Here is a 9,889-nt window from a genome sequence, read left to right as displayed (position 1 = left end):
TCTCACAATAAAAAAAATATATGCAAAACAATGAAACGATTATTTATTTAAAATATTCATCACTATGATAATGTGTTTAACATGTATTTTCATTCAGCCATTCATAAAACCTGAACATTCGCAATGTCAATTTTTACAATTGTGTGTACAAAATTGTATGTACAATTTTATGTAAATATGAAAATGAATAAATAAATATTGCTAAAAATTGAATAAATATTTTTTATCACATAAATTATTAAAATGTTTTGTTTTTTAAATATAAATAAAATGGTCACTTTAAATATTTGTACAATTGCGAAGGGAAATAACTTACTTTATGATGATTGATTATGTAAAAATAAACCACTTAGGTAGTAAATAATTAGTTCTAAAAAACCATTTCAACACAAAGTTAAAGTATCATCTTATTTGAAATGTAAAGTGTTTCTTTTGTGAAAATATTGTATCATGAATAATTAATTTGAATTAACCCAAAGACATTTAGTTACAAAAACCTATTTGAAGTCATCAAAGGTCAGTGATCCCTCTCCTCAGGGGGACGATATGGAATTTTCAGAGCTTCAAAAACTGACTTCTCACTTGGGGTAGGTATTATAGTACCTTCAAATAACTTTTCAGCTCCCTACAAAGATATCACAGAAAACATTATCAAAATGTTTCAATTTAAAATGATATCTTTAATCACTACAGCAGTGTTTTAATCAAGGTATGGGATCCTTGGACACTGTTCACACTCTCAAAATATGTATTGTGCTATAGTCACTACAGGGGTGTCTAGACCACCACAAGGGTGATTAACTCACCACACAGGTGTCTAAATTACCACCACAGGTGGATCTCAAAACACCCCTAAAAATTGAATGAATAAAACTGTTACCTTCCTCACAACCCCAGCTTTCAGTGCATGTTCATTGAGAGACATATGCTGTGTCTTACACAAGTGTCGCAGTGAGCGGTTGAAGTGGGCGGATCCGGTGAAGTACACAAGAGCGCAGCCATATTCACTGTAAGGCACTACAATTATGTCAAGACGTCGATGCTGGACAGAGAAAAAACAAAGACAAAATATAAATTTTAGTTACATATGGTTAGCTAATTAATTATTTTATATAAATGGAACATATAATAATTTTAAATTTTAGAACTTTTGTGCCAAGTAGATTTGCTGCCGAAATGACATTTGTTCAGAGCCTAATTAATTAGCCCCCCCCCCCCCCCCTCCAGAAGCCAGGTGTTAAGTGTGTTATACCCCCACAAGCCCTAAGTTATACATACAAGATATCTTAGAGACAGGACCCGAGACCTACCTTTTGATTTGGTCCAGGTAGCTTGCAGACACCCAAATATTTCTTCTGGTTCCCACTTTCTTCTACTGATACCAAGTCATCGGTTATAAAACCTGGGGGGAGTGAAAATTTACCTACATGACCCAAGACAGTAACACTAGGTTGTAGCTACACTTACCTACATCACCCAGGACAGTAACATCTCACCATAAAAACTCCTCACCACCACACAAAAATTCCGGTTTTTTACATTTATTAATTTAAATAGATAAAACACTGTTTTTTAAGTCAGTTTTGCAATTGGTCGTCAATCCCAAAAGAGTGACACCTGTTACAAAATGCGAGCAAGCTGAAAAATAATTGTAATATTTGTAAGTCTATTCAAAAATTGAAAATGTTATACCTGTCTCTTTTAACCGAGTGAGTAAGGGCTGGAATATTCCCTTATGTGATTTCCCATCTGGGTGAGTAATGAGCACATCAACATCACCACAATCCAGTTTCCCTCGTCGATATGATCCGCAAGCTTGAGCAATAATTCCCTCTTTTATTTCTTCCGCTGCAGTTCTAACCTACAGAAATGTTGAGACATAAAATCAGAAATATAAAAATAGGATTTTAGTTCTCTCAACAGGACAATTAAAAAAAATTTGTATCTATAAATTTTGGGTTCCAAAACTACACATCTTTGACACACTTTAAGTTAATCAGTTCACTTCAGACCATGCCAGCTCTCAGGTAAACTTACTCTACTTACAATTTTTTCTATTTCTGCTGCTTCCTCTCTTGGCATTCTATCCAGCAAATCATCATACAAGCGCACACCCACTTCCTGTTGGTGAGTCAAATTGGCTTTTTGTCTCAAATCATCAATCGTGCGAAAACCCTGTTTTAAGAGAATGCATTTCCAGTATCACAAGCATGTCAAGATGATTGACAAGTAGCATGGCAAATTGTAAATGCTATTTTAAAATCAGAAAGCAATTGACACAATAGAGTGACAATTGATAGGGATTGTCAGTCACTAAGATAGTAGAGTAATACCTGCTGGTACCAGATTTTGGCTGAGTGAGGGCCAGCACCCCAGACATTGGTGAAAAGCTTCATCACAGTCACTTCATCACTGGACTCAAATTCTTTCAGTTTACGCAGCTGGCCACTTTCAGCAATCTCCCAGATTTTGTCTGCCAGTCTTGTTCCAACACCAGTCAGAGACTTGGCTTCCTGCGTACCAGGAACAAATCATACCTGTACAAATAATAGTCTGCTGATGGGTATGAGAGGTGGTTCAATAATTCCTAATCAAATTCAAATTACCCAATGTAGGAAGATAACTGGCTATGACATATTGCTTCTCCTGATAATTTCTTTGACCAGTGTAATTAAATAACTCAATAAGCTGATATTTTATATGTATGCATTTTAGATAAATAATATACATCAGGGGTCTCCAAACTACGGCCCGCAGGCCGCATCTGGCCCACAAAGTCCTCTCATCCGGCCTGCGGAGATCTTTTTGCCTGAGGAAAAATCGTTTGTTGGTGATGGCTGAGGAACTTTGCCCAGAAAAATCAAAGACATGCCTGGAAGAAACTGGCCCCCGAACTGAAAATTGATAGTTAATGTGGCCCTAGGACAGAAAAGTTTGGAGACTCCTGATATACATCAAAAACTGCAAGAAGAGAATTCATAATTGCATGTTATAAACCAATAGAAATTACCTCCCATGATGAAATCCTATTAGGATGGCGCCTGAGTGCTTGAATAGCCTTTTGATACCCAAAGGCTCTCCATTTGTCGTTAGTGCTTTGATAGGTGCTAGCCATTTCCTAGCAACACATTAAGAAGGTTGATTACATAAAGAGATCAAAATAACTCATATCAATCTTATTGCCTATACTGAGAACAGCTAGTTCTATCAAAACAAGCAATCTTTTGATATTTTAAAGTTAATACAATAAGTTATACTTTACTAAATTTTTAATAGTTATTAAATGAAACAAACATTATTTCTGACAGATGTCATTAGGAAACATTACAATACATAACTTTTACATAGTTTACATTACCTCTAATTTATCAACAATATCTTGGTTAAAGTTGGGCTTCACGTTTTTAGATGACTGAGCACAAATCCATTTATCCACCTAAATTTGAAAAATAGTTTATTATTCAACAGAAGCATCAAAGATTTACACAAGTGCACAAAACAAACATTACAATTTTTTAAAAGGAACAGTTTAAAAAAAAACGTAATATTAAAAACATGTAGGCCTACATTTAACCAAGTAATTAGTCCTAATCTCAAACTAAATCAAAAATTTATCTTAAAACAAATAGTAACTTACTGGAATATTTCGTGGTGATGAGAAAGTTGTAGCTTTCTGCGTGTTACTGACTACTATATCTTCATCGCTTGCTGAGTATTCACTGTCTGAACCAGAGTTATTTTTCACTAATGAGTGAAGTCGCACTTCTTTACTTACATCACTTTCATTATTTTTTTCTTGATTACCTCTTGAAGATTCTTTACAGGATTGGTGAATGACATACTTCTCTATACTTTCAACTGCTTTGTTGCGCAAACAACTACTAAGCCAGGCAGATTTAACAATTGTTGTTGCTGGCAAAGATTCTACTTGCATTATTCTTTGTATCCTAGCAATGTCCATTTTGTCTTCCACTATTATGTGAGTGATAAAACTACTGGCAAAGTCATCATAAATTTTGCCGCCAAAATTCAATACTTGGTTTTTGAAAATATTTAAACGAGTTTTTTCAATACATGCAGGTAGGATGTAGAAGTGTAAGCCTTGGAGAAATGAAGATTGGTTTTTGTTGTCAGGCTGAAGGGATTGGGCAGAAGCCTGTGAGTGTGACACATCCGGTTTAGTGGAAAACCTTGGCTGTTTGCTGGTAGACTTAGGTTCAGGTGTCTTCAGATGTCGTTTTCTGCAAGCCATTTCTTCTGCAAGATTATGTTTTTGTCATAACATAAATTTTGGTTTGCATTTTGCTTAGATCTATAATCTATATAATATTTATTATTTATTATATCTAAGTGAGTTTTGAATGAAACTTGGGCCTAAATAAATAGGGCCTATTAATTTTTGAACAATAGATGCCAGATGCTATTCGATCTAGATCTAGATATAGAATATATAATTATATATAGTATAGTAGTATAGTATATAGGGCCTAATTTTTAATTCATTTTAATTTTGCATTTTTAGTTATCTAGTTCAGACTCAGCAAGCTCTTGATAAAATACTTTCGAGTCAATTCGACTTAAGAATGTCTGATCTAGATCTAAATCTAGCGCAGGGGTTTTCAACCTTTTTTTACTCTAGAGCACATTCTAAAATATCGGTAGGTTGGCGGGCACCACCTATTTTAAATCGACAAACTCCTTCCAGAGGCGTAGCGACCCTTCCCGTCACCCGGGGACAAAACTTTCGATTTGCACCCCCCCCCTCCTCAAACTTTCGATTTGCACCCCCCTCCCCCCTTCAAACTTTCGATTTGCACCCCCCTCCCTTCAAACTTTCTATTTCCATCCCCTTCAACCTTTCAATAATGTTTATGAAAAAAATTCTGTATCTGTCGAATAGTGAGAGGCGGGCACATACGAATCGTTCGGCGGGCGCCATGGCGCCCGCGGGCACGGGGTTGGGAACCCCTGATCTAGCGCTTCTCAAAATTTAATTGTTTATGTTTTTAGTTCCTGCACTCACTTATCACTGAGAGTGCTGAGACTGCTGACTTGACTTGAGATAACTAACTGAGACTAACTGAGAGTATTTCCGAGATACTGCCGAGATTCAAAGGGTCGATTCTAAATATCATCCACAAATAGTTATAGATCTAGAATCTAGATCCAGATCTAGATATCTAGACTAGATCTAATCAATCTAGACTCTAGTGATTATCTGAATATCTAGATCTAGATCTAGAATAGTAACTAACTTACGCCTTCCTTTTGTAAACAAATCTAAAGGAAGTTACTAAACTTCTCACATAAAAGATTCAAATGGATGGCGACAGAGCTTTTAAAAACGCTTTTCCAGATTATGATGGCTCTAAATTTTCACTTGACAAAAACAAACAGGTAGACTAGCTAAGAATAGTAGAATTCATATCTAGATCTAGCTCTGGAATATCTATTTTAGATTGTAGCATTGAAATGAGTTCTGAGCGAGCTTTGACGATGCGCACTTCTGACTGAAGGGACTTATCTCAGTGGCTCAGTCTCAGCCCACAGGACTAATGAATCTAATGATTGACTAATCTTATCTAATAGTAATAAACTAATTTACTAATACTAGATCTAGATCTAGATCTAAATAGTAAATACTAATAAAAAAAATAACTAATAGATCTAATTATAATGTCAATAGGTTCAGGTCTTAGTCTGTCTGTTAATTTTAATAATTAGATATCTAAATTCTAAACTCTAAACTAGATTTTTTCTAAGTACTTTTAAATCTAAACTTAGAATTTAGAAGATAAGACTCGTTGAGTCTTTTTATTCAGTTTTTACTTTTTAAGACACACTGTCAAACAGTGAAACACTCACAGTCATTCTTAAACACGTCTTAAACTGTCTTAAACTTAACGGACGTCTTAATCTTATTCTAATCTTAGGGCTTAATCAGTATTTGACAATTTGTTGAGCATTTGACTCTATCTTGATCTAGTACATTTAAGAATTTAAGCATAGCATTTTATTTTTAGGCTTTAGGTCACTACGTTAAGTATAAATAAAACTTTTGTTCTTATAAATTATAATGTTATTAACTTTGCCAAATTTAACTTTTAGCTTCAAGGAGCTCCCCAAAGCCAGATTTTATTTAACATAGAAAAGCTGCTTAAAATTTTGGACCATAGTGCAGTTGATGATGGCAAGGATTATTCTGTGTACACTGGATCCTCTGGTCAGTTCTGTGGACAAAATCAACATTATGTATGTTTAAAAAATAAAGTCTTGTTATTTTACACTTGTAGTGAGAACTTACCACAGTACCACTCGTTAACTTTATTTTCAATTATTCAAAAATTAAATTTTTATCATGAATAGTGGCTATTTTATGAGAACTATTGTTTTAATTAGTTTCTGTAATTATATTAAAATTTAAATTGTTGCTTAATATCACTTATTACAGGACATGCTCTACTGCATCTTCATTTGCATACAAGGTTACCTAGCAGAAATGATGGCAGACACTTGCAGATAGCTTTAAACTGGCTGAAACCTTGTTTGTCACGTCTCAAAGGTTCAAAGCCATCTTTTCTGTGTGGTGATTCTGGTCCCTTAGCTATAGCTGCTGTGCTCTTTGATAGAATGGGAGATAAAAAGAAATCAAAAGACTTTGTTTCCAGGTGCACAATTTAAAATAGATTTGATTATTGTTTGAGATAAAAAGAAATCAAAAGACTATGTTTCCAGGTGTAAAATTTAAAATAGATTTGATTATTGTTTTATGATGTTGTTCATTTTCCTAAGTGTTACAAAGTTAATGCTAGAAACAACATTGTTATGTTTTACTTATCAAATATTTTATTTGATTTTCATTTTCTTATTTGTTATGTTTTTTATTTGGATTTTATTTTATTAAAACTGACTTGAAACCTGATACAAAACAGATCAACTTTTTGCCTAATCCATAGCTAAAACTGCATTTTTACCTCTCCCATTACTCTGACACATATAGCCTACACAATTAATATTGTTAATATTTTGATAAACTAATATTCAACATATTTGGATACGAACTCTTTACTAACCAATATTCAACATATTTGGATACAAACTCTTTATACAACGTTACAAACCTGAAATACTTTTTTCAGGGTGGAGGCCATGTGTGAGGATGTGTGCAGTGACAAGACTTTACCTGATGAGATCCTCTTTGGCAGATGTGGTTACTTGTCTTCCCTGCTGTTTCTTCAACGCCAACTTGGACATGGTATTGTTCACAATGAAACCATCAGCAAAGTAGTTGAAGCAGTTTTAAACTCTGGAACTCAGTTTGCAAGGAGGGAAAGATGTCAGCAACCTTTAATGTATGAATGGCATGATAAGCCTTACCTTGGAGCAGCCCATGGATTAGCTGGAATTTATTTTATGTTACTCCAGGTTAAGTTTCATTCATTCAGTTTACTAATATGGTTAGTTTTCTATTTTGGATTACTTTTTTCTTCGATTATATTTAGATAAAAAAGATGTTTGCACTAAGTAAAAAGTCACACTAAGAATTTCCAGAAACAAGTGAGCAAATTATTTTCATGTTGCTCTGTTGCAATGTCATGTATTAAGAATAAATATCTAGCTATTTTGACTAGTAACACACTCTATTTTAGAAGATTGATGGTTATAAAATGGTTGAATTCTATACAATAATTCCTCATGCTTCTTTAATTAATTTGTAGTTGAACTTAATGGTCTTATTTCAGGTGCAAGAGCCAAATTTACAAGAACACATCCACCAGATTGTCAGACCATGCATTGATTACATGTTAACCCTGAGATTTGCCTCGGGTAACTGTCCCTCATCACTGGGCAGTAGCAGTGGGGACAAGCTGGTTCATTGGTGTCATGGAGCCCCTGGTTGGGTGCACATGTTTGCTTTAGCCTACAAGGTACAGTGCTTGGGTTGTCACTTGTTTTTTAGTGTACAAGGTACTGTGCTTGGGTTGTCACTTGTTTTTTAGTGTACAAGGTACTGTGCTTGGGTTGTCACTTGTTTTTAGTGTACTAGGTACTGTGTGTGGGTTGTCACATGTTTTTAGTGTACAAGGTACTGTGTGTAGGTTGTCACATGTTTTTAGTGTACACTGTACTGTGTTAGGGTTGTCACTTGTTTTTAGTGTACACTGTACTGTGTTAGGGTTGTCACTTGTTTTTAGTGTACACTGTACTGTGTGTGGGTTGTCACTTGTTTTTAGTGTACTAGGTACTGTGTGTGGGTTGTCACATGTTTTTAGTGTACAAGGTACTGTGTGTAGGTTGTCACATGTTTTTAGTGTACAAGGTACTGTGTGTAGGTTGTCACATGTTTTTAGTGTACAAGGTACTGTGTGTAGGTTGTCACATGTTTTTAGTGTACAAGGTACTGTGTGTGGGTTGTCACATGTTTTTAGTGTACAAGGTACTGTGTGTAGGTTGTCACATGTTTTTAGTGTACAAGGTACTGTGTGTGGGTTGTCACATGTTTTTAGTGTACAAGGTACTGTGTGTAGGTTGTCACATGTTTTTAGTGTACAAGGTACTGTGCAAATTTTTTTTGCATATGTGTATGGTCTCATATGTTGGTTTTACTACTTGTTTTTTTTTCTGAGTACTGTGGTGTACATTTAATGAAGATTCTGCTTTTATAAGATAAGGTGCATATTAAATTGATATCCACTTCATCAGATCTGTTATGTAGGAATTAAATGTGTGCACAGATTTATAAGGACAAAAGGTATCTGGAAGCAGCCAAGCAGTGTGGTCATGTGGTATGGCAGAGAGGTCTCCTGCTGAAAGGTTATGGCATCTGTCATGGAACAGCAGGAAATGCTTACACTTTTCTTACACTCTATAAGTTAACTGAGGACCACAGATATTTATACTATGCTTATAAAGTAAGTTCTCATTAATAGTCATCATTGTATTCTTTTAGGTTATTTTTAAGATTCTATATTTACTGGTCATACATGATTTTTTGTGTGTATTAACAAGTTTGCAGAGTGGTGCTTTGATTATGGGAAGCATGGATGTCGAACCCCAGACAGACCCTTTTCTTTATTTGAGGGTAAGTGAGATCAGGTTAATTTACACATAGACTATTTTGCTGAGCTAAATTAACAAACAACCTTTAGAATAATCAATAATTTATAACCTGTCGCTGATGAAGCATGATTTTCTCATAGTAAAGAGAAAAGTATATTAGTTTTGTAATGTCTGCCTTTGTTTGTTTTTTCAAGGAATGGCTGGGACTGTTTACTTTTTGGCAGACATGTTAGAGCCTGCAACATCAGCTTTTCCAGCATTTGATTACCAAGTCTGAAATGATCAGGTGTTGTTTTTTTTTTTTTTGTAAATTATTCTCAGTAAATTTTCTCTTAATTCCTCCACATTAAGGATAAATTATCTAAGGTATTTTAGGGTTTGGACCTGTTTGTTTTATTCTCTTTTAACTTATACCTGCATGATTGCATTGAATGATCTGTTCAATCTCACAGCTATTTTTTTAATAAAAACTGAAGCAAGATATTTATTCCATGACAAATTGTGCAATGAAGTTGGTATCTTGAGTAAGTTATTCTTTAAGTTTATTTGACCAGGGATTCTGGAGTTGTGTAAATCTCCAAAGGTGTAAGCAACTATACCTTGTGTCCTCCACATGAAATGTTATTTTGTATTATATATTGCTGGTTAATAAAGTTTTTATTTCAAACATTTTTGTTTAGTTATTTTGAAGTACAGTATGTTTGAACAAACATCTAACTATGACTAGATGAGTACAGTGTGGCAGAATGACATTAATACTAATAGTTTCGCTGTCTGTGTATCTATCTATCTATGTATCTGACAAGAACGCTCTAGAGAAAACACAAGC

The 9,889-nt window shown here is 34.5% G+C and overlaps 2 protein-coding genes across 3 annotated transcripts; one reads left to right on the top strand and one right to left on the bottom strand.

The window, feature by feature from the left end:
- Positions 1 to 28: 28 nt before the first annotated feature.
- On the bottom strand, positions 29 to 5,305 carry LOC131943794 (DNA polymerase lambda). Of its 2 annotated transcripts, none has more exons than XM_059304074.1 (10): positions 5,260 to 5,305; positions 3,638 to 4,257; positions 3,359 to 3,436; positions 3,011 to 3,118; positions 2,334 to 2,513; positions 2,047 to 2,175; positions 1,693 to 1,861; positions 1,311 to 1,402; positions 881 to 1,042; positions 29 to 625 (listed from the first exon to the last, which is right to left on the bottom strand). In XM_059304074.1, exons 2-10 carry the CDS (start codon positions 4,250 to 4,252, stop codon positions 518 to 520), a joined length of 1,641 nt encoding a protein of 546 aa, XP_059160057.1. In that variant the 5' UTR covers positions 4,253 to 4,257; positions 5,260 to 5,305; the 3' UTR covers positions 29 to 517. The 2 variants fall into 2 exon arrangements, with proteins under 2 accessions (XP_059160057.1, XP_059160056.1); XM_059304073.1 differs by lacking the exon at positions 5,260 to 5,305 and adding an exon at positions 5,024 to 5,124.
- Positions 5,269 to 9,676, top strand: LOC131943796 (lanC-like protein 2). Its single transcript, XM_059304075.1, has 8 exons — positions 5,269 to 5,397; positions 6,109 to 6,223; positions 6,452 to 6,668; positions 7,140 to 7,425; positions 7,743 to 7,928; positions 8,736 to 8,912; positions 9,010 to 9,082; positions 9,255 to 9,676. Exons 1-8 carry the CDS (start codon positions 5,320 to 5,322, stop codon positions 9,335 to 9,337), a joined length of 1,215 nt encoding a protein of 404 aa, XP_059160058.1. The 5' UTR covers positions 5,269 to 5,319; the 3' UTR covers positions 9,338 to 9,676.
- The last annotated feature ends 213 nt before the right edge of the window (positions 9,677 to 9,889 follow it).

This window comes from Physella acuta, unplaced genomic scaffold (genome assembly GCF_028476545.2).
Source record: "Physella acuta isolate Inbredline_101_S28 unplaced genomic scaffold, ASM2847654v3 ptg000466l, whole genome shotgun sequence".
NCBI classification, from domain to species: domain Eukaryota; kingdom Metazoa; phylum Mollusca; class Gastropoda; family Physidae; genus Physella; species Physella acuta.
Note: the sequence above shows the minus strand (reverse complement) of the source record. Positions and strands in the feature narration are given on the sequence as shown.